The sequence below is a fragment of the Cydia strobilella genome, chromosome 1, assembly GCF_947568885.1.
Source record: "Cydia strobilella chromosome 1, ilCydStro3.1, whole genome shotgun sequence".
Lineage (NCBI taxonomy): Eukaryota > Metazoa > Arthropoda > Insecta > Lepidoptera > Tortricidae > Cydia > Cydia strobilella.
Window position 1 is genome coordinate 21,722,371 of NC_086041.1, and position 26,106 is coordinate 21,748,476.

At 35.3% G+C, this 26,106-nt stretch overlaps 1 protein-coding gene and 1 non-coding gene across 2 annotated transcripts in view; both read right to left on the reverse strand.

The window, feature by feature from the left end:
* The window catches only part of LOC134741935 (pituitary homeobox homolog Ptx1), a 66,887-nt gene that overhangs the window by 32,818 nt on the left and 7,963 nt on the right, over positions 1 to 26,106 (reverse strand). Inside the window, exon 2 of the mRNA XM_063674812.1 lies at positions 22,247 to 22,541. Within this exon, the coding sequence (XP_063530882.1) occupies positions 22,247 to 22,439 (193 nt within the window). The 5' untranslated portion in view covers positions 22,440 to 22,541. The remainder of the gene's footprint in view (positions 1 to 22,246; positions 22,542 to 26,106) is intronic.
* Trnam-cau (transfer RNA methionine (anticodon CAU)) lies at positions 14,029 to 14,100 on the reverse strand. The gene has a single exon. It is a non-coding gene; the product is annotated as a tRNA-Met (tRNA).

Genomic DNA, 26,106 nt, shown 5'->3' on the forward strand with positions numbered 1-26,106 from the left:
CCTGCGGCGCCTTTTTCCCTTACCTACAACCTTTTCACTGTAGGTTAGGGTAAAGCCTAACATTTAAGTCTTACATACAGGGCGCCTGCTTTGCGCTATGAGGTCCCTAAGCGGCCCTATGCGGTCTTCGCAATGACTGTTTAGATTAGCTACCCAAAATTTTTATTCCCCAATAGCTTTTGTTCCATTCGCGTTTTTCTCCATTCTGCTTTTTAACAAGGCGTTAATATTTTCAGTAGTTAATTTAATCACACGCGTATGTCCCAATCGCTTTTTTCCCCAAAGAGTAATGTTTTCACGATAGTCACACTAAGTCGATAGATAGGTAGGTTAGGTTCGTTAGGTAGCTTCAGATGCCCGAAGGGCAAACCGCCCAGAAATAGGAGCCCCGCGTAGCGGGGCTCCGTCGGCTCAGGGTAAGAAGGGCTTGTTCTCGGAAATATTACTCTTTGGGGAAAAAGCGACTGGGACATACGCGTGTGATTAAATTAACTACTGAAAAAATAAACGCCTGGTTAATAAGCAGAATGGGGAAAAACGCGAATGGAACAAAAGCTATTGGGGAACAAACCTTTTGGGTAATTAATCTATACAGTCTTCGCAATAACTTCCACGCCACGTTTCACATCAACCACTGCGGCTGTATCCCTGATACAGCCTATCGAGGAAATCTTTTCCCATACAGTTTGTATGAAAATGAAAACTTTTATTTTTCACATGCTATTTTTTATGACAATTATTTTTAAAGCGAAATTTACAAACCTACAATATATTATGCTGAAACGATCAACATCAAAATCAAAGTGATTTGTTAAGATTTAGTTAGTGGAAACCGTTTTCTGCCGAAATGGAAATTGTATGAAAAAAGTACCTATTGTCTGTAGCCATTCTACCCTCTTAAACGTAATAGGACTGATTGGCGAGATAGAAAAATGTGAATAAAATTTCACGTTTTCTTCATAGTAAGTGTAAAATTTTGCTACCTACTCAAAAATGTGACTCGCACGCCAACAGCACTAAGCTATCAATAGAAGCGTTTTTGTAGTTATCGGTAGAAGAATTCGCGACACTCAAATGATAATAAGAATAACATACGCTTAACTTAAAAAGGACGTTAAAATTATTTAAAAAAAATTAGCACCGTCGGGGTTTGAACCATGTAGGTATCTCGTATCTCAGCTATTATCTGTTGTTTTTTTTTTCAAAGAAGAGATTACGGATGCTACGAGCACATGACAATTATATTTTAGTGCCTTGTCAAAGTCTCAGACAAGAATTTTAATTTAATTTTTAATCTTTTTTAACAATAAACATTCCATCCGCTATCTAGGTTACTTTACATTACGAATCTACTGATCTTTTGGTGGTTAGTCGGCAGGACAGTTCTACACATCCATCTTATCTTAAGCTATGCTCGCGAGGTCTACAGCTCACAGAGCCACTAGTTATTAATCTAAATAAAGCTAAAAATTAAATAGCTAAGTATTACCTTCTACTACTCAGCCGTTGCTTAGTTTAGCTCAGTCTCAACTGAAAAATAACCCGTGTGAATGAGTACCTATGGAGGCTATCGTCAAATCCCAAAGCTTATGTAGCATTACCAATATTAAGATAGTGTGACGAATCTGAACTAGTACCTAAATGCCATTGTATTAAATAATGCTACTGGGTGAGCATTAAAGTAATCTTTATTCAGCTATTATCTAGATCCAAAAACTATATTATCATGAACTTTGTTGCACTTATTAAATAAGTATAAATTTAATTTTATCGGTTGATTGACACGGAATGCGGAGAGTGGCACTATATATTATAAAATTTATAAACTTATAAATAAATATTGTAGAGACAATTATAGACAGACCCCTAAAAATTCTACGTCATATACATATATAAAGTTCCTTACTATTATTTAAGCTAACACCACACCTTCGCAAAAATTTGGCAACTAATAATTGACCCTACTAGGTTTGTTGACCCTTTCGACAGAATAGGTTTCGAAATTTCATAATCTGTTAACACAATCAGAATACCTACGCTTCCTGTTTTTAATTTCTTCATTGGGGATCCAAAAATCCCCAATAAAGTTTTAATTTAATATTTCTTAATGTAAAAGCGATGATTTTTGGTGGACCACCAGTAGACCAGTAAGTAATAAAAATAAATCTGCGGTAGACCCGTTAAAAATTACGATTTAATATGTGTTCAAAATTTCAATTTCAATTTATTTATTTCCTTTAAGTACAATTTTAATTTACATCATGTTGTTTATAAGAGCAGGAAACGATTCCTCCGTACTAGTAAAAACTGTATGACGGCAGGAAGCACCACCTCTCCCGGATCACATTTAATCTTATCTAGCAGTAAGTATACATGTATTTGCGCAGTACTAGATATATATACATATATATATGTAATATTGTATAAAGATGACAAGAAAATGAAAAAAAAAAGAATAAAAAAAAAGGCTGCAACAAGAAAAAAAAAACAAAGCAAATAGCATTGGAAATAAGTGTTTGTGTATGTGCGCGCGTGTGAGTGTATGTGTGTGTGTGTGTGTGTGTGTGTGTGTGTGTGTGTGTGTGTGTGTGTGTGTGTGTGTGTGTGTGTGTGTGTGTGTGTGTGTGATGTATGTGTGTGTTTGTGTGTGTAGTTGTCATCACTAGTGAGATAAATATGAAAGTATAAAATGTTATACTTAGTTATACCTTTATAGAGTACCTATTCACATCTAGTAATTCATTGAATGTAAATGCAGTTGTTTATAGCATAGGCATACTTGTAACTAGTGTCTCTGTGAGCTGTAGACCTCGCGAGCATAGCTTAAAGCTGAATAAATGTATGGCTCCGCCGTTAATAATAATTAAAATGACAAAAAAAAACATATTGTTTTTACTTGTAAATTAAAGCTTGTAAAAATGAAACGAATACACTTAGCTGCGCATGATCAATCAACAATAAGTACACAATTTTATTTTATTTTCAAAATAAAGAATAAAAAAATTATTGTGTTATTTTAGGAAACCACGATGCAAGTAAAACTTTTTTTTAGATTGGAGGCATTTAACTGAAATTTTTCAAAAAATTAATAATTTTTGTGAGGTTTCAAGGAGTGGAATGAACATAACAAAAACAATAGTAAAGTAAAGCCCGACCACAAATATATGATCATTGTCAAGAGGGCGCTGTTTAGTCTCATTTATATGGTGACAGTTCAGTTTAGTATGAAAAACTTAGTTCTAATGAAATTCCGCAACATGGCGCGTGATCATATTTGGTATACAAAGATAGTAACTAATAAGAGCAGGTGTAAGTACCAAGTAGGTTGAATCCACCGCTTGCAGCTTCTGACTCGATATCCATTTTCTGTGCAATAATTAGGTATAGAACGTAGTGACTATATTATGCTCTTTGGGTATCACATTAGGAGAATTTCAGGTAATATTGCCACGCCACGCTCTGTTGCTCCGTACACAGTTTGCTCCAGAAATTGTTTAAAATCAACATATGATTAATGATGTTATGATTCGGGTCCATCTTGTAGCTGAAGAATTTCAGGCATAGGTCTTATCTCTTGTATAAGCAGGTACCAGATAGATGCGCTCTAGTTCCTCCCACGTGCCTTTAACGGAATCAAATCGCACTATTTTCTGCAGAATGTCATCGGACATGGTCACTGATCGGACAAATCATCGCAAAACCATCAAAAATCATTTATATCTCAAAATAGGACAAGATAGCATTAAAAATATTGAAAATGACCTGACATTCTTCTTCAGTTAAAAAAATGGTTGACCACAAAAGCCTTTTATGACATGTCAGAATATAATAATAATGATTTAATCTTAATTTAATTTTATATTTTGTATTTTTATTAATTATTGGAAATTTGAAATGTGTTGATTATTTTTATATTGTATTATTTTACTTTAATTTAATTAATGATTATTTGAATGAATTGAATATATTATGTAAATCCAATTATGACGTGTAATATGAAATATTATTATAAATAAATGAGTATGAGTATGAGTATGAGATTTATTAAACTCCTATTATGTATTTTTGAATAAAATTTCCAGATTATACTCAAAACTGCAGTTCAAAGTTATTCATTTTTTTTTATCCTGTTCCATACCATATTTATTTTTGCGATAATTTGTCCGTACTCTGGACATGGTTGTCGTGAACAAAATAAAAATTGCCTTGAGCACTACTAAAATTTTAAGCCTTCAGGTGTTTTAATATTAATTGGGATGCTAATTTCCCTATTTGAATCATTCTCTTGTTTAATGCTTGCTCCATTTTTATTTGGTTACACTTTAAAATTATTAATGAAAAAAAGCTTAAGAAAATATTTGCTATTCACAGTAGAATCTAGTAGGAATAGTTAAAGTAGAATTTTACTAATGCTGTAATGCTGTAACGCGACATGCTAAAGACAGCCCAAATAATTTGGAGCGATAGAATTAAATTTTCACTTTAAAAAAATATATATAAAGAAATACGAAATTTAAGTGTAAAAAATGTAAGCTGAAATTTGTCTACTTATTCTCTAGTAAAAACTAAATATATATTTAATTACCGCCTATACCAGCGATTACAAATTTTCTGCATTTTCTGCCATTTACTCTGTAAAATGTCTCAAAGAGAAAAAAACTTAACTATGATATCGATACGACTATTTGTTTAGGCACGAGCTATCACGACTCCACCATTTAGAAAAATTTCCAAAAAGCAGATCGACAAAAGAAAATCTATTGAATAGTAGAATTTAAAAAAAAACACGAGAATCGGTTGAGAATTGCGACCTGTAGAGGAGAACTTCCGGACATACGAAAGTCAAATGCCCGAGTCAAAACGTAGGCCTTCCCTACGCTTCGGTCAATAATAGTACATTTGATATCTCGTAGCGACATAAAAACGTCCAGTTTACCGGCGGCTAGTCTGCCGTTATAAATTACAATACTTATCTGTATTTACCCCCGGCTATCTGTCTTTACTGTAAATACAATGTTCTGTTTATATTCTTTGAAATTTCGAGTGTGTTGGATATTCCACTGGAATGTTACAAGGAATATACTGGAATGTTACAAGGAATATACTGGAATGTTACAAGGTATATTAAGTTAATGATTTGAATATTGCAAAGAGTCGTTCGCTCGCTTTCTCGCTCTTAGTTTACCTTTTCGATATTAGTTCAGTATTATTAAATTTTAATTTAGACCGTGTGTGTCTTTGGAGATAATTGATTAATCCTTGAATTTGGTTTATAAAAAGTTGTCTACTAAGAACTTAACACAGAAGATAATTTTGTGTGTTGTTTTTAAGATAAAAATAGTAGTACTTATTTCTATATTTATCTTAGTCAAAGGCGGATTCCAGTATGGAATAAGACGGGCAAACAAATCAATTAAACCCTCAGACGATTTGAGTAGTGCTTCTTTAATCCTTGTGTTGTCTTCTGAGAGCATTGTGCTAAATCCGCCATGAAATATCGACTAATTCATATCTTTTGTCTCACGGCCTCAACACTCATTTAAAATTATTCTACAGGCGAATAAACATAAGTAATTGTCGACCATTAGTTGTCGAAGAAATATTGTGTTTCTGCATTGTCTGAGCGTATTTAATTATATCTACTATTATGTTCTTTATTTAAGGAGTCACTTGAAATAATTCGTTAATTTACCGAGGCACAGAAAGTGTGGAGTCACCAAAAGGTTAAAAGCCACTCTATTGTTATTTAATTTAGAGTACAATTTTTTTTAAAGATTATATTCAACTGAGGGTTTTATCAGGCCTATTGACACGATTTCTCTGTGATATTATAATTTTACTCAATAGGCTCATTAACATAATTTTCAAACTTTGGTACAACACAAAGGTATATGTTTATTTAATGTACTGTTTAGGGTTCGGTAGATTTCGCTAAACCGGGGGGCCTAGCCAAGATGACATCGTTGATATAAAAAGCCAAAAAAAACTTATATAATGTATGGAAATAAGCAAGTGACTTTTCGTAGCATCTGTCATCTCGATGCATTATTTTATTCGTTTGGCGTTTGTCGATGTACGTTTGACGTCTTGGGTAGTATCCGGTAAGTGTAGCGTGCGGTGGTATTAAAGTTCACGTTCAATTAGAATGCTAAGAATGATAAATAAAGCGCTAAGCTTTAATAAGCGGACCCACCACCGTGCGTCTGGTTAATGTGGTATCACTGATAGTGATAAGAGGAAGACGGGCGAGTCACGTCGAGTGCACGCGTCCGGTCTTGGTGTCCGAGGTGCTCCGGATGTGACGTCATGGTAAACGACTTGTCTTTGCTCCCTGTTTAATTAGTAGATATTTCAACAAAGTCCTACTTGGTCCTACTCATGGTGTGGGCAATGATGGGTAGGATTGTGCCATTTTCGAAAACGTCCTCTATTTTGTATGGGAAATATTTCACGTTCAGGTACTTGTAATTATTTCGCATCGTACATTTAAATAAATGAAACCTTGGCCTACCGTAAAATTATGTTGAAATATCGAGACCAAAGTCTTAAAGAATCGCTTGCTAAGTATTTGTCAATTCCACATGGTTCCATGGCTATTTAGGGTTCCAAATGTTCCAATTAAGGTATAAAACTCCCGTGAGACTCAAACATATTAAATTATTTTAAAGCTGGTTACTCACGTATTATCTACATGTCGAGCTATTCGACTTCATAATAAATGAGTGATCCGCTTTAAAATAATTTAATATGTTCCAATTAAGGTGCTACTTTTCTGTCGTGGTAAGGAAAGGTGGTCTTGGTTTGGGGTCTTGTATTTTTCAGTATATCTCAAGATGCAGTATACTGTAAAATGGCACAATCAGTTCATGTTTCGCATGCTATTAAATTAAATTGTACTGTATTATAAGCTTAAGGTAAGGTATTATAGGTATTATACGTAGATTATTTATTTTATTGACACCAAAACGATACAGCGAGTGCAATGGTGTGCACTAAACGACGAGTAAACGTGTGTCCTCGAGATAATATTGAATCACATGTAGAAGCATAATCATATCAGTGTCGGTGTTATCACTGCCTTATCATGGTAAGAAATTAATGAAATATGCAAAAGCGAGGCAGGTAACTATGCATTCCCAAAAAAATATCGTTGAGCAAATGTGATGATGTGTTTGATGCTGATATGAAGTAGGTAAGAATGCAGCGCAATGATTTGAGTTGTATAAATTTAAAAAACGCGTTGTATTGTATAGATAGTATGGATACTGACAAAAACTGCAAACCACAAACCATTGAGGACGAGCTCAAAATTTTGAAATGTTGTTGAGCTCCAATATAAAATATCCAATAGGTAATCTTAGTACCTATTCAAAGTTACCTGCACGAGTGATGGATTACTTTTGTAAATGAAAGCATAATTTTTTTGAATTAAATATTGTATTTGTAATTAATATTTTAAATTTCTATTTGTTTTCAAAATGCCAACACAGTGATGGATGTTTACCAATAAATCATTATTTAATCTAATTAAACAAACAGGTTCACCACTCTGGAACCCAATATCTTCGGCCAATCGCTACCCTATCCATGAATTATCACTCAAATTAATGGCCTGTAAGTTATAAATGGGTGCGGATTAGGCCCGATCCGCTTTATTCCTATTTTACCTACCATGAAGGTTCATTGAAAACCTACACAAATTCACGGGAGCATCCGCTAATTTCCCCATCTTCTATCTCTGTCTAGCTCGTAGCTGCGGGTAGCGGTGTTTCCCTCCGACGGGCCCTTTTCTCGCGCTCGATTCATCATCGTTTCGCGGTTTGCTGCCTTCCTATTCATATTCCCTTGCTGCCAGCCTTCAGATACCTTTGTGAAAGTTGTAGATAGGTGTAGTATCTATTTGGAAAGTCTGGGATAAATGAGAGGTGGGAAATGCTATCTTTATAAAAGATGTTCTACTACTTGTAGATACTTTTATTCACTCAGATACCAAAGGCAATCAAAGCATTCGTTTAGTTAATTACTTCCTGAGTTAACCGATAGATATATTTTTAAAATTTAACAGATGCTTATAACATCTAGCGTGGCGTGACTTAAACATTTACGGTAACATAACTAAAATAGTAATTTTATTTTCAGGATATTTGTACCGCAATCTAATTGGAACTCTTACAAGACACTTTATATCGACAAAAGTAAATAGCATTCAGTTGCAGTCCGTAATAGACATCCTCAATTAGTATTCCAAATAGCCCCGACATCGTACACGTATGTACATAAATGTAAAGAGTGGACCGCTCCGGAAGCACGAACGGCGCATAACTTTTGCACGGACGCTCAGTAAGAGCCAAACTGAGTCTTACAGCATCGGCAGCAAGTGCCGAAGTCGTGCGATCTCACGTGGAGACTTCGACCCAGACGCGGTTTCTATTTCACCCAAGCAATAACAGTCTTACCGCGCTTGTAGGTAGGTTCAAAATGATGAGGTCGCTCCCATCGGGCGTGGAGTGCGGGACTTTGAGGCTTATGGTAATTGTAATAAAGCGAAGTGCAGCAGTTATGGGACGTGAGAGGTTCTAGACCAAATCCCGAGTAAGCTGTAACTTCCTTTTGGATTTTCGGAAGCCATTTATCAGTCTGATGTGGGCGTCTGGAAATTTTTCATGTTTCGTTATTGTAGCGGTGCGACATGACACGTACGAGGACGGCTGTCTGTTTATTGGCCACGTTCGGTCTCAAGGTCGCATCGTATCGGTTGCGAATCGAGGGACGTTTACGAGTTGTGAACTCAACTCTATGAAATTATAAACTGAAATAGATATCATACACTAACGAAATAGTGACCAAGTCCACCGGCCGGCCGGTGGCCGGGTGGTCTAGTAGTGGTCAGGACATTAGGCGCGTAAGCTGAAGACGCGGGTTCGATTCCCGCCTCGACCACCGGTGGACTTGGTCACTTTTTCTTTAGTGTATGATATCTATTTCAGTTTATAATTTATATAGTTTATTTATTTATTAATAAAAATAAATGTTATTTTATTAAAAACGTACAGTTAATGGTAAAATAAAATAATAATTTGAAACAAGTATTTGACTAAATTGCCAAGTCAACAAAAAAAATGGAAATTACTAAATATAGGTAATATACAAGGTGTAATAAAAACAATGGGGATCCATTTAAGGGCATATTCGGTATCGTATTCTGATTAGGAAAAAGGAGTAGACAATTTTTTTGACGATTTTTTAGAGTTCCGTACCTCAAAAGGAAAAAACGGAACCCTTATAGGATCACTCGTGCGTCTGTCTGTCCGCCTGTCACAGCCGGTTTTCTCCTAAACTACTGGTCCAATGAAGTTGAAATTTGGTATACATATGTAAGTTCGTGACCCAAAGACGGACATGTAACGTAAACAAATGAATTATAAACACGGGGGTCACTTTCGGGGGGTAAATGATAAAATTAAAAAAATAAGTTTTTCAAACTATATTGTGTTACATATCAAATGAAAGAGCTCATTGTGAGAATCTTAAATATTTTTTTTTACAATTTTAGGATAAACACTTTAAAAGTTATTCAAGAAAATAGGCAAAAAATGACCATTCCCCCCTTTATCTCCGAAACTACTGGGTCTAAAATTTTGAAAAAATACACGAAATAGATCTTTACCTATAGATTACAGGAAAACCTATTAGAAATGTGCAGTCAAGCGTGAGTCGGACTTAATTACTTAGTTTTTGATCCGACCCCTACGGGTTTTTTAAAGACATTTCACTCACGTTTCACATAAAAAATACATTGTTTAAATTGATTAATGTACGGAACCCTTGGAATGCGAGTCCGACTCGCACTTGGCCCGTTTTTTTGTTTTGTATAGATAGAACATTAAGTCATATTTTCCAGAAATGTAATTAAATATATCATTTCACATATGAACAAAAAAGTTACTAACTTGTAATAAACAATAATCATAAAAACATAACTAAACGACCACTAATACATAAACAGATTAGTGTTTAAAGCACGCGAGAGACCGCGACAGCGGCGGCGCAGTCCCCGGAGAGGAATCAGCAGATAAATCAGCAACCCTTCCCGCAAGCAAATTACAGACCACCTGAGACTTGTAAAAAAATATTACTAGAGCACAATGGCAAGCCGAATTATGGAGGGTGAGCACGGAGTCTGAACCGTCTTTTATTTTACAGCTATGTTTTATCAAATATTGAAAATCGTATTTGAACTTCCTTTGTACAGTACAACCAGTACAACCTAGTACTTCTAGTATACTTGGTTCATTACAGATTTCGGAAATCAGACTATACGTTGTTTATACATTACACAAAATATGTAGTCGATTTGTGTAAGAATGTCCAATATTTATTAATTTTATTTAATTTAATAACTAGGTAATCTATGTTGCACCATTAGTATCATTTTACAAAATGTCCAGTAATTCTTGATGCTGACTTGGCCTTAACAAGTAAATTAGTATATATTGTAACCCTTAACTATAATAAAATGGATTCTTTTAAGAAAATAGACGAGGGGACAAAATGGCCAAAAGACCATCGAGGGCAATCACTGCGCACATATGGGCACAAATTACTTTCTGCGGACTCGATGACAACTGGCTGGGGATGCGGTTTGTTTATTGTAATGATGTGGATGAAATGTGTGGCGAATGGAAGGGCCCTTTGAATTATGCTATCATGGAATGTTGCCGTCCTTATTGTTTTTTTGTCAATAAGATTCATAACAGTAGCCTGAATTTATCAATATTAATCAAAGTTTTGTTTACCGTGAGTAAATTCTGAAAGATTAGTAAATTTCTAAACTGAAATGTTTATTCGTTGTATAATGAAATGTGATGTGTATTAACAGCTATAACACCTTAAGGGTGCAGTACAACAACATCCTCAAGATGTTGCTGAGGCTGCCGAAGCACTTCAGTGCATCAGCCATGTTTGCCGAGGCGCGGGCGGATGACTTTTTCGCTAGGCGGAAATGAATTGCCTCGATGCTAAGGCGGGTGCGCGGCAGCAGCAACAGTATGCTGAGGGTGTCAGCGGAGCGCCTGGACTGCCCGCTAACCAAGTACTGGGTGGAGGTTGTCATTGGCAGGGCCAGGTGGTGAATAAAGATCTACTACTTGCTCCGTCAGTGGAACATTCTTTTTATTTTATTTTTTATTTTTTATTTATTTTTTGCTTTTATCTTTATTTATAATTAACATGTAACACTAATAATATAGCCTTTTAAGTTTGTACTACAACTAACTTTTTTATGGACATACTATCGAATTCGAATTTTCCACTCATTTACTCTAAGGTTAGCTGGAAGAGATCCCTTATAGGGATAAGCTCGCCTTTGTACCTAAATTTATATGAATTTCATGTTAACATTTTTTTTTGTACAATAAAGTGATTTACTACTACTATGTCTGAAATTTTTTTTTTTTTTTCATTATAGAAACAACGGATACGAGTATACTCGTATCTAATGAACAGCTCACTCGGCTCTCGACGTATTTGGATTGTTTATAAAGTTTCATTACTTTTATTTCTAAAAACTTTCTAGAGAAAAAAGTAATCGAGTTTGGACACTTTTCCTCAGTGCATTACTCTTTTTTACATTGAATAAAAAATATAAACGAAAATAACACTAAATAACAGCTACAAGTCGTTTATTTTTTAATTACATAAAAATAACGGTTTTTGACATTTTAGGACATAAGTATTTATTTACTTCACATATTTTTCAGAACAGAAGAGTGGAGCTTTCTTGAAAGTTTTAATACCTAAATATAACTATACCTTATTCTCCGTATTTTTATCAAATGTTGACGACGGATTACATTTAGTAGTAGTAACATTCGCAGTGAACATATGATATTTCTCCCCGCATTAGGGCTGTAAACGATGCCATTCTGTTCGTTTTCAATTTGCATAAATATTAGTGCATGGGAGCTATAATGTCATAAATATATTACTGTGGTGATACAGATTTTATGGTGATTACAAAATTATAGCCGATCTGGTTTAGGGTAGCGAAAAGCGTTGGAAGGTGCACTGCTGACGTTATATTAGAAGAGAGTAATGATATTTAAGGGGGCTTAAAATAATAGTCACAGGAGCTAGGTAGATATAACGTTAGCGTACCTATTTTGTTCTCCTGCTCTTTATACGGGTATCTGGGGCAACCTAATTCCATATGAGATAAAACTGTAAATTTAATTTTTAAGTCCTACTCGGTATATCTAACGATAATGTATGATATGAGAATTTTATATGCATCGTTATAAAACAGTTATGCATAACTATTTATGTTATCTTATAAACCCGTTTTCAACACACTCCTCATTTATTTGCACACTTTTATTTGCATAATTATACATATGATGTAATGTATAACATGTTAGTGTAATGTACATTCGCTGACTGTAAAAGTACGGCTATAATGTCATAAATCATAAATCAATCAATCATTTATTTGTTTAAACAGGGTACAGTTACAAATGTTAAAAAATGCCCTAAAATGATTAAAAAAATTACTAATTGCGAAAGTAACTTGACAGACTGCTTGGGACATCTTCACGCTTAAATAGCTGGACCAATTTAGAGGGGTATGAAGATTGTCCTGAGAAAAAACTAACCCCATTATTTATAAAACTTTACAAGCCTCATCATGTTTTATCTTAATAGCTTATTTATTTATTTATTTTATTATTCAATTTAGTTACACAGCATTACAGTATTACTACTAAGGCACTGCGAACTACAAAGCAAATAAAAATACAAAGATACGAGAAAACAAAAATAATAACAAAATACAATTTAAGTACATTTGGGCGACAACAGCGTGGCTCCGTTGCGTGGTATTGAGACTTGTATCGCGTTTATGAATAACGCCAATTGGATATTTCTTGGAATGAAATGCACTCATTTCCGTCGAGGTAGTTTAGTCCGAGACTGAAATGCTGCATGTCACCCCAATTACTCTAATTTTTCATTGCGAACACGAGGAAAGTAAAACAGGACTAAACTTACCTACTTCTTAAGGGTCCTTTCAATTAACAATTTAGGTTAAAGTATCGTTATTTATGGAATGGGGGAATACCTAAATTGTTAATTGAAAGGACGCTCAAGAAATACTACTGAAGTTTATACTTAGGCGTTTTTTTTAAAATGCACATGTATTTTACATTCCTCGTATTCGAAATGAAAAGTAGAGTGCTTAACTCGTTTGGAAGGCACCATTTCATCCCTTGGTTAACAATATACTACGTAGTTGATATCATGAACGTGAAAGTCAGCCTACACCGAGTTAATTCTTTGTTAGACCAATGTCTCACCTCCCCAGATAATAAATTACATATACAATACAATATTTTGTGAAGTTCGCCGATATTAGTGGCCCACTATTGTGCTTACGGTGCAACTGTCCCATTATTTTGCTGTTTGCCCATCACCGGCTATTATGTTGTTATTTGTTCTTGAATGCGTTGGGGTGACTACACAATTTGTCATAAAATAGAGAGATTTATGGATGTGCGAGCACAATGCTCTTTTACAACCGTTATCTGTTTTTATAGCTATGTCAATAAAATAAAAACGATTCTAATATGGAAACCGCGATGTTGCAGTAAAAATTTGTAATTATTTTTGTTTACAAAATCAAAATATGTATGGGAAATTATATAAAGGAAATCATCCGCTTTCTTTTTCTAATGGTTACATGCGGTATTTATTGACCTTTTCGCCAGTCCTTTCTGTCCAAGTCCTTACTATCCAAGTCCTTTCTGTCCAAGTCCTTTTTTGTCCAAGTCCTTTCTGCCGATACGTCCACTGGTTTGCGATTACCACTCAATCAATATAACCTTTCTATCATTTGCTTCCCTGAAGTTAGTTTAACAGGTAAATTGTAATAAACATCCAACTAGGGAACAAATCAAATGATTTTATAAAAATATTTTGATTTGTGTTTTTTAAATAGTCACACTACTATATAGAAAAAGTGACCAAGTCCACCGGTGGCCGAGGCGGGAATCGAACCCGCGTCTCCAGCTGATGCGGCTAACGTTCTGACCACTAGACCACTCGGCCGGACGGCCAGCCACCCGCCTCGGCCACCGGTGGACTTGGTCACTTTTTCTTTGGTGTATGATATCTATTTCAGTTTGTGTTAAACATCTGAATATTAATTAATTACCGACATTCTAGCTACATTTCATAGTAATCGCGCAACTCCGTAAAAGACTAGTTAAAATACTAATATATACATTGTTAAGCATGCCCCTAACTAAAGTAAACATCCCTATGTAATGGACGTGCACCAGTAATGAGACGTAAACCACAAATCATGTATAAGCTTTTAACATCAGTTTATACACTGGCAATATTTTGCCATAAACAGGACTCACAGAGCTACTTAGTTTGATGTTTCATTTTTGTCTGTTTCAAAAGAAACTGCGCCATACTGTCCACGACTGGACAAAAAGAACAATGTAGTTTTAATTTGTCGATTATGTTTTTTGTTTTAATTTGTCTTGGTTAGTAAAATATTAGAAATGATCCAAATTCTCTTTAAAATGTCTCATGATTGGTGCCGTTACCTAACAAAACATACGGAAGTACAAATTAGAATCTTTAAATATTAGTGAAACCCTTTCCCTTTCGGTAACCGTTGACCACTAGCGACAGATGCGACAGAGCAAGGGTTACATCTGTCACACTATCAATCACACACAGTCAACAATGTTTGTTTGTTGCCAATACTCCCGATTTCACGCTGCGCTCTGTCATTACTTGACTTCTGGTTGTACGGGAAAATAATCAATTTCAATTATTTGTTTGTGTTGTCAATGTTGTCATCTATTTAGAGGTAGAATATCAACATGTGACACTAGCTCATTTGTCATGAGATTAATTAGTCACCTATACTATACCTACGGGTCGGATTCCGTTGCAAGAAATGTTGAAACTGTACTAGTCCCATGAATAATATATACAATCAGTCTCAAAAATGGTATTACATATTTGTAGGCACAGTAACGAAATACGAGTACAGTAACTGTCTACCAGAGTATGTAAAAAAATAACTAAGTACTTATATTATTGTAGTGTATCTTCACCTAATTCCAAAGGTTTCTAACAGGACTAGTGCATTTTTGAATTTTATATATTATGAACTTGTAACTGAATACGTACGAAATCATGGGTTCCTAAGAAATCAGATTCCTAGGTAGCATAGAGTAACTTATACTAGAGCGGTACTGTCATAGTAAATTTTGTAACCCCAGTAAATTCACTGCCATCTGTCGACACACTTTAAAACTAAAAATAAATTTTTATAAAAATACGATAAAATGTATTTAAATATGGATAAATGATTTTTTTTATTTGCATTAATTATTTTTATGATTTTGACCCATGTTCTTTCACTGATATGCGTTAAAATTATAAATAACAAACGAAACCGTCAACGCCCTCTATACGAGTGTTGGCCAAAACTAGTGGCGCCCTCTGATCGAGAATAACATTTTTGTGATTTTCGAGGCACGTTTTTTCCTTAGACTGTATCCATCTATTACGGAGTTATATCTATCTTTGCTAGGTAGGTAAGCTCAAATGGCGGGACGAGCAAGTGATCACTTCAATAGTTTAGAAGTGCTGAAATAAATGCCATTGATGGCATTGATACATTAGATGTGTGTAGTAGTAGTCTAATAAAATCTTAAAATAGCGCTCTAACATCCCGAAACCACTCAAAACGTTTAAAAAAAACTCCAATTAACATGTGCACAGGCTATTAAACTTTGTCATCGGCAATTAGTGAAGTCGAAACTAAATAATTTAGGCCCGGTAGACATGTGACACCCATTCCGGAGGCCTGTTAACAAATTAAAACGATTCGTTCTGTTATTCTAATAGGGAGGTATGGGAAGTGTTTGTGTCGAGCATATTTTGACTAAATTTATTGCTACCACGCCTCCAATGCGCGTTTTTTGGGGCGGATGGCGAGACATCTGTCGCTCGAAACACAGTCACGCCCAACGTTTGTGAATTTTGAAGATGTTGACTTCTAGGGATTGTAGAAAAAATGGCAAAAAAGTACAAAGTGACACCGCTGCGAATTGCCTTGAAGTTGTCAAAGGACATGGTCGTAAGATGCCTTCAAGTTCATAGCGTACAAGTCATAGTAGGCGAAGTTAGTTTTGAACGTTGAGTATGTTATTAATTATCAAATTGGAGTGACTCTGACCACTGACCAACGTGCTACGATAGCATGTTCGTTTTCGGTTCTCTATTGTACAAGAAATAAAAATACTATTACATTTTTATAAGAATTTAGGTACAAGTTATCCACAATAATCTAAATACTTCATACCATCGAGAATTGATTGATTGATTTTACAAATAACAGACGAATTTACTTACTGCTAATTTAGCAATCCAAAAAAAAGTACAACAAAAAAATAATATATTGCACCAAAGTTCTAACGCGGCGACAACGGGACCCGGTGTCAGTGTCGGGTGACAGGGGATGCCTCTTTTTGTAAAAAAATATACAAAAACTGTGTAGTGACGGCGGGCGGGACAGACAGTGTGGCACCGATTTTTTGTCAAATCATTTTATAGACATCATCCTCATTTATAAGTGTCGGTAGAGAATTGTTTACAGGTGAAGATATTGAAATACAGTAAACAATACTAAACATTTGAATATAGGTAATACAAAAATACATTTCCCGTAGAAGGAAATAATCAAGAAAATATGCACAAACACAGTATTTAAGTAGGTATTATAATAAAATAATTACATTAATTATACCGTAAATGAACATTTTACACAGCGTTAACATATTTCGGGGTTCAGGAAAACTGTTCGTACAGTCAGATTAACATCAAGATAGTGGTAATCTCGAGTGACGGGCAGCATTACAAATATTTAGCCAGCCACCGCCCTGGCTACAGAAAATATCTCAGGTGCATCTGGCGTGTAACCACGCGATTGTGCTTTTAAATGTTTGTAAGTTTTAAACTGTTTGAGAATGATTTTATAAAAGTCCGGTTTTCGGAGTAGGCATGATAATTATACTGAATTTTACATCGATCGGTATAGAGGTAAGTACCTAGGTAAGGTATTTAGAGCTCATAAACCCACACACACCTGATAATTTTAGACTATGTAAAGCATGTATGCTTAATTAGTGCATTACAACGAAATGTCGCTATATGTAGTGAGTTTTTGAAATATGTTATACACAAAAAAATATTGTTTTATTACTACATTTTATTTGGTTACTTCTGATTTCTGAATTATACTTTAACGAAGATTGTCTTGGGTACGTGCTACTCGTAGTCGTTATTTTTTTTTATACACACGACCCCCTTTTTATTAAACATTCATTCATACCTACATTTTTAAAGTGAGCAAAACCCCTCATAATCGAATCCAAATCCCTCGTAATTAGTTTTCCATATTTTTCGAGTAAAATAATGAGATTCGCCCTGGATTTAAGAGCAAAGGTGAAAAAAATCACGAGCAACGGCAAAATCGACGAGCGGAAGGCTTAAGGCAAGATTCCGCAAAATCTGCAATTTAAAATTAAAGCCACGAAACGTGTTTTTCGCCTATTTTATAAAAATCGTAGGATATGACACAATCTTCAGAGGATAAACCCAATACCTATCACAGCAAAGATCCAATATGATTACGTTGCGTGTATTTTAGAGTTTCGAGGGTGAAAAATTATAATGTTTTATTCTCTATTGACTTTATTATGTTTGGATTACGGTAGAAAATGACATGCATCAAAACGATAAGCAAATCACACTAGATGTAATTTACGGTTTTGTAATTTTTGAGTGAAATTCCAGTGATCCAGACAATACGTAACCGTGGCGAAATTACATACATAAGAGTTCCGTTTGTCATTAAGGTTACCTTACCTACTTTATATTAAGTAAGTTTCCTTTTTAATATCATGTGCATTGTTTACTCATAATCGAAAATAGGATTTATTTTCCCCAGACAAAACATTATAGCATTAATAAAATACTGTGCATTTTAATCCCCTATTTAAATTCAATGATAAAAGCGGCAAGTGCGAGCTAATCATCGCTATATAATGCTTCGTCGATTTCGGAGGGTTGTTTTTTAACGTGCAGGCGGGATGGAGATATAAAGAATATATGAGTACAAGAAGGATAGAGTACTCAATTCATCGGAATTGACTTTAAATGATTGCTCCCGCTGCCCTTTTTTGTTCGTCAGTGATGGATTGCAAATCATTGCGTTTACGCCAGTTTCACTTCGGGTGATGCCGTCATTTAACTACTCTACGTGTTTAATTTAAAAGTTACAACATTAAAAATAAATAAATAAATAAAACATTAAATTAAAGTTGTTTTATAAATATTTGCGTTAAGTTTTACCTATGCATATAGGTACCTAGTTTAAAGGAAAATAAACGTAGTACGAAGTTTATTTATCAGACTTAAAAGTCTTAAAACCATGACCAAAATAGGCATAGGTAGCATTAAACATAGTACCTACGTAATGTGTAAATATTTAGTCAAAAGTCATACTTAATTGTAGTGTAGTGTTATCTATATTTATAAGGAACTACATGCCGTTTTAAACGCATTAAAATTATAAATAAAATAGCCCAACCAGAGCACGCAACCAGACGGTGGTGTACTGCCCCTCAGCATGACTAATTGTGCAGCTAAACACCCGGGGGCGCGTAATCCGATATTGATGCGTCTGTAAAAACTATCCGATTAGCCCTGGCCTGGCTGTTTGCGACCGGCAGTAGGTACAGGTGCCGGCAATACAAAATTAAACAAACAATACAAATTATGTCTGGTCTGCATGTACTTTAATGCTTTTGGTACTTTTCTCTCAGGTAAAACGTCATGTTCATTATCTTATCAAATCTAATTTGAAATAAGGGAAACACATAGGCGTCAACAAAGCCCTTTTTTAAATAATGTACTAAAAAAAGATTTTTTTTATAGAGGGTATCGGTAACTAAGAAATAATGTTTAGAGTTGTTAAATTTAACTAAAGATGTAAAGATATTTCGAGCGGGAGTCGGCCCTTTCGTGCTCTATCTGGAGGCCAATTTGAACTTTAAAAATTAGTAGCTTTATTTGTTGTTGATATCGTATCGTAGTAATCTTTTAAATTTGTGGTCATATATTCATTCTGTATAAGTGTTATGTTTCGTAGAATATTAATTTGAGCAACAGCCATATGCAAGTGACAACACACACAGACGGATTAAAAGAATATTTACAGGTGTAACTTCTAGGTAGGTATGCTAAATCGGATTACAGACGTGAACCATGTTATTTATTTAGAATTACCTACAATGCCAGCCAGAATACATTTATAAATATTAATTTAAATAAAAAAATACACTTTTATTATGTAGATATTTTTAAACAAAATACTGGTAAATCAACATCAACATTAGGACGGCAGCGCGTATGTCATTGGCGTCATTGTATAATGCACACTCACAGTAAATTTGACAGCGTCATAATAAAATTGGCACGGGCCCGGATAAAAGATAAAATTGCGTGTCACCGAAACAGAATAATCCCTAATTTTGTATACAAACGCGCCAAGTGCACCGTCCCCGTCACGGTCGTCAAGCTGATGACGTGTGACGCTCGCAATTTCGTCACGATTGTGTCGTGAATAAAACTAAAACACGTGTGACAACAATCGATGATTATTGCTATAAAATTGTTGTAAAAACTGTATTGATTCGAAATTATATGAGTTTTATGGCATACGTGCACTTGATCTTTACAATGTTTTTCTAATATATTGTTCTATCATTTAATGATGTCAGCCACCTGTGTCAGTGTCAGTAGAATAAAAAACCGGCCAAGTGCGAGTCGGACTCGCGTTCCAAGGGTTACGTACAATACATTACACTATTTAAACAATGTATTTTTTATATGTGAAATGTCTTTAAAAAACCCGTAGGGGTCGGATCAAAAACGAAGTAAAGTCCGACTCACGCTTGACTGCACATTTCTAATAGGTTTGTGTGATCTATAGGTAAAGATCTATTTTGTGTATTTTTTTCAAAATTTTTGACCCAGTAGTTTCGGAGATAAAGGAGGGGAAGGTCATTTTTGCCTATTTTCTTGAATAACTTCTAAACTATTTATCTTAAAATTATAAAAAAAATATATTTGAAATTCTCACAATGAGCTCTTTCATTTGATATGTAACACGATATAGTTTGACAAACTTTATTTTTTAATTTTCTCATTTACCCCCCAAAAGTGGCCCCCGTGTTTAAAATTAATTTGTTTACGTTACATGTCCATCTTTGGGCCACAAACTTACATAAGTGTACCAAATTTCAACTTAATTGGTCCAGTAGTTTCGGAGAAAATAGGCTGTAACAGGCGGACAGACAGACAGACAGACAGACAGACGCACGAGTGATCCTATAAGGGTTCCGTTTTTTCCTTTTGAGGTACGGAACATTACAATGTCCGTACTATATCTTATTACGCATCATTATATTACTAGTACCTATCCCCATCTACTAAAATTCTCAGTGTAACGTGTATAAAACTTCGTTTCGTAATGTAACTTGAGTTGTTACAGGTTCTAGGCACATTCTTCCGATTATTTTTGTACAGTTGCCAAAGCTCATTTTTGCTACCGACATGTCACAGTGGATAGGTCCTTGTCCTTACTAAATTGGTAAGGGATTGTTTAAGTTTCGGAGGTGTGATTTTGTATATTTTTTATGGTTTGAATAAGTTCTCGAAATGTTTGGACACTTAATACGACACAACTACTTCTTTAAAACTATCCTGGAGGGGCGGATAGGAAGGAAGCGGGGTAGAGGAAAACCCAGACGCAGCTTTTTAGATCAAGTGAAAGAAAAAGTAGGGGTCGTGTCGTATCAAAAAGTCAAAGAGCTGGCGCGGGATAGGGAAAGCTGGAAGATACTCCACCGACAAGAGAATAACTCTTAAGTTAATGATGATGATGAAGTTCTCGACATCTCGACTATAGCTTTGATTGTTGTATAACCATAAATAATGGTAAATACGTATTGTAGTTACTATTTTTTATAGTATGTGGCCAATAAGCGATATGCGTTATAACTCACAAAGTTTTAGTAGTATTGCAAAACATATAAGTACGTTTTTTAAAATTGTAAATTTTTTGTAAAAAAAATACCGGGCGTAAATTGAAACTCGTTTGTACTAATTTGTATAAAGTTATTGAATACATATTTGTAAATGAAATGATTTATTTCAATTACTTTGTATAGCCACGCCAAAAGTATCTAACCCATATCCAGCCCTCTCTCAGCGCGACTGAAACTAATTTTATCAACGCCAAGACCCCAATTACGTTTTTTAACGTAAAATCGAAAGCACCCTATTTATTTACCCTCGCCGTATCCCACATCCCATCTCCGAGGAGCTACACATCTTCATAAAAAAAAGCAAACGAACGAACGACTTCATCGGATGCTTGCTGCGGATCACGGACGAAAAGTCCCCTTTATTTTATTTACAAGCCCGGTGGAGTTTAAAACGGTATTTATTTGCCAATATAGAACGTTCCTGAATAGATCGTTTGCGATGTATTGCACTAAAATTCATCTATCGTGGCTTAGCGGCGATTTCCATTTCACATTATATGAGGCAGTTTGCATTTACATTTATTTTATACTATGTACATATATTCACATGTGCTATACTTGCTTTGGGATTCCGTCCAGGGTGCGTAGCTAACGTGCAATCGTTAACGCTCCGTTAGCGAACGAAACACAACTGTCACTGTCGCACTAGTAGGGCAGAGTGATAGAGAGAGATGACTACGATACGCTACGGGGCGTTAAAGATTGGCACGTTGGCTATGCGCCCAGTTGTACGAAAAGCGATGTGTAACATTTTTGAGAACTGAATCTGAAATGATGAAAGTGATCCGCTCCCCTAAATATCTTCATAATTACAGCTTACGTTGCTCAGTTTAGGACAAGTTCTTAGAGGATCTTTAAGTAATAATTTCCGCAAAATGTATAAATGTTTGATATGGCTAAGAAAACTAGAATGTCATTTCATTAGAATTATGATTAGTACATTAGGTAAGCTCCAATACAGAAGTGTCCCTTTGCGACATAAGTTTCAATCGACGTAAATCCTTACAAATAGACAATATTTGCAGTTAATTTAAAAATAACTATAAACTTACGTTTAAGCTTTTCAAGCGGCTCGTGGTGTAGTGGCGGCGCGTGCGCGTGCAGCGGCGTGTGCTGCGGCTCGTGGTGCAGCGGCGCCATGAGGCTGGAGATGGCCGAGCCCACGGACGCCGCCACCGACTCGTGCAGGTGCCCCCCGTGCAGCTCCAACTCCGACAGGCACAGGCCCTCGCTCAGCGGCTCCATGCCGGCCGCCAGCGCCTCTTTGTACACGCGGAGGTGAATGGTGAGGCCGGACGGGGTCGAGGGGGCAAAAATACAACACGCTTATGCGCAGCGCATTGGGTTCTAGAACAAAATACAAATACTTTTTTGAAAAGGTCTAATTAGGGAGAAAATAGGGAGTGGCTAAATATATCCCAACACATCCTTATCCCATGTAATTATATATTAGAGTGCTCAGCCGAAGTAAGAAGAATACTCATTCAGCAACAGCGCGTATTTATCAACTGGACTTCCTGCCCTGCACGAAATTACACTCTCTTGACCAGGTGTTACAAATGTCAACTCTATTCTCACTCTGTCAAGTACCGCAGGGAAGCTGAATCCACATGCAGTCACTGTGGATTATCGGGTTCGGGACACATCATCAAGGAATGCAAAAAACTGTCTGAACCTCCGAAATGCGCTACTTGTCCGAGAACTGGTAGGCATTTTGGAGTAGGTCCTTGAGGCAAGCTGGAAATTTGCCTGATACTTCTCCTATCATACCCTAACGCAGCACTGCAGGTCAGGCTGCAGGGTAGCGGGGCTAAATCAACCCTTACATTTTTGAAGATTTTTTTTGGGCCCCAAAAAAGGTTCCTGAGGCAAGCTGTAATTTTTACAGGTTAAAGCTAAGAATCTAAATAGTCATAAAAAAAATAAGCCCGAACATTTGGCTGGGTCTCTGACCTTGCCTGAAGCGTGCAAAATATTTTTTCAAAAAATTCCAAAAAAGGTTCTTGAGGCAGTCTGTAATTTTTACATGATATTTCATTTTTATGATATTTTATTTTTAAATATCTAAATAGTCATAAAAAATTAAGCCTGAACATTTGGTCTGGTCTTTAAGCTTGCCTGAAGCGTGCAAAATATTTTTTCAAAAAATGAAATTAAAAAAAAACTTAAATTAAGTCCGACTCACGCTTGACTGCACATTTTAATAAGTTTTTCGTAAATAGGTACGTAAAGAACTATTTTGTGTATTTTTTCAAAATTTGTCTATTTTCTTAAATAACTTATAAACTATTTTTTTTTAAATTACAAAAAAAAAATCTTTGAAATTCTCGCAATAAGCTCTTTCATTTAATATATAACACGATATAGTTTGAAAAACTTAATTTTATTAATTTTCTCATTATCCCTCAAAAGTGGCCCCCATTTTTTTAATTTATTTGTTTACGTTACATCTCCATCTTTGTGTCACAAACTTACATATGTGTACCGAATTTCAACTTAATGTCTGCGACAGACGGACAGACAGGCAGACAGACGCACCGCACGAGTAATCCTATAAGGGTTCCGTTTTTTTCCTTTTGAGGTACGGCACCCTAAAAAAATACCTCAGGGGGAGAGGGAAAGTACCTCAAAACCTAGTTAGTTTATTTTGCTTAAAGGAAAAATTATTTTGTTTTTGAAAATAAACAAAAGTGCATTGTAAGATTTTTCAATTTTGCTTGTCTAAAAATATTCTTGAATACTAAATATTCGATTTTATGGATATTTTGTACGACAGACGAGTGTAAGGCCTAATGTTTCTTGGAGAAATGTTATCATTAACATCAAACATTAACTGTCTCGAATAGTAGAATAAAATGGCGAGTGTTGACTTACGGCAACAAGAGAAAGTCCAGAACAATTTAGGCTAGTCAAGTAAACTATCAAGTTGATTTAACGTTGCTAACACGGCAGATATCCAGCCTCATGAACAGCGAGATGTACAACTTTCATATTTCAAACATGTCAGTGAGTTTTAAGCACATAAAACTCACTACGTTAACTGATTTATGCCTTTAACGGGCTTTTTACATTTCTGCACCGAGAATTCAATATTCAGCAAAAAGAGAAGCGGCTCTGCTACGGTAGGCGGTAAATGACCTATTGAATGGAGTTTAAAATAGGTTTTAACGTTTTAAAATGACTCGGCTTGATTTACAGCACATTGGGGTGCAAGTATGTGTTTTGAAATTAAAAGGATAAGAGATGTAATGTAGCTTTTTTAGGAAAGAGCGGGTAAATCAAAGTTGAATTACTTGATGCAGAAAATATAAAAATTATTAGTATTATAATAGAGCAATGTGGACACTTGTCGTTTCAATACATAGGTATACATTTTCTAACCTACAAGTCACTTTTTGACCGACTTGAATTTCTATATTCGGGTGTGGTTTTTTATAATTAATCTATGTTCACTGATAATTCCGAGCCCCCGATTTAAGGTACGTTATTAAACATTATCTAGATGTAGGATTCACGATATAAAGCACAAGAAAATTTCAATAATTCTCACGAATATTTCAATTTAATAAATCTGAAAGAACGATAAAGAGTAGAGTTAGAACAAGATAAGTCTGCAACGATATTGATAGCACACGCACTGCAAGTGTTATTTTAAACTTCAAACTTCTATGAAATTATGACGGATAAATAACACTAGCACTGCGTGTGCTGTCAAAATCGTTGCAGACTTTTCTTGGTCTAACTCGGTCTTGGTAAGTACTCGTAATTTGAGTGTGACATCAGTGATATGATATCACACGTCTGTGTTTTATATAAACTCCATAATGGCCAATCTAACCCAAGAAAATTAAAGAAATCTGCGGATTCATTTTTTTTCGCTTCAACCCTATAGTGTGGGGTGTTATTGGATAGGTCTTTTAAAATGAATATGAGTCATTACGAATTTTTTTTTTGATAAACGTGATATTTCCGGAAATATTCGCTTTGAAAGAAAAAATGATGTTTGTGAGTCACTCTCTAACTTTTGAACCACGAGTCCAAAAAATATGGAAAAAATCGTAAAAGTAGAGCTTAGTAAAGAATTTCATGGAAAACTATAGCGAATCTGATCGGTTAATCCGTTTTTGAGTTTTTGCAAAAAGTATATTTTGACGTATGGGTAACTACGGAACTCTACACTGAGCATGGCCCGACATGATCTTGGCCGTTTATTTTTATAATTGATCAGCAGGTGACTAAGCTTGCTTATTCTAAACTAAACATTTGAGTTATGATGAACAGCTACGAAAAAACGACGTTTTCTTAAATCGTCTATTTTTTATCTCTTTGTTAATTTAAACATCCTGTACCTCGTAAAGTATTAATCGTAGAGTAAAAATGAATATGACCTAATTTGTAGAAAATTTTATGTAGAATCTTTTGTCCGAAGTAATTATAATGCTATTCGTACAGATATTCGAGATATGAGCAAAAATCTGAAAAAAGGTACCTTCAACCCCCCCCCCCCCCCCCTACACCCTTAGCTCACCCCCCACCGCTGAGGACTTTTAGTATGTTCACCTGGACACCACAAGGTACAACTATACCAATTTTCAACCCTACACGAATTATTTCCGCAAATCGCCCATTTTCGGCTTAATTTGACGTAGCTGCCAAATCACATACATTTTTACTAAGAAATTGTAAACATTCTCCGTTTACTACAAAATACTTCAATGTTGTGCGAGACATTGTGGAAATATAAGACCTCACTTTTTTCCCAAGGACCAGATATGCATAAATCGGTGAGAAAAAGCTTTGGGTAGGTATCAAAAACTAAAGCAAATGACAGACTTATTTTATAGGCTGCATTTTAAGGAAGATAAATATTTTGAAAAAAGTAAATACACAGGTAAGGGCATTCCTAGGCCAC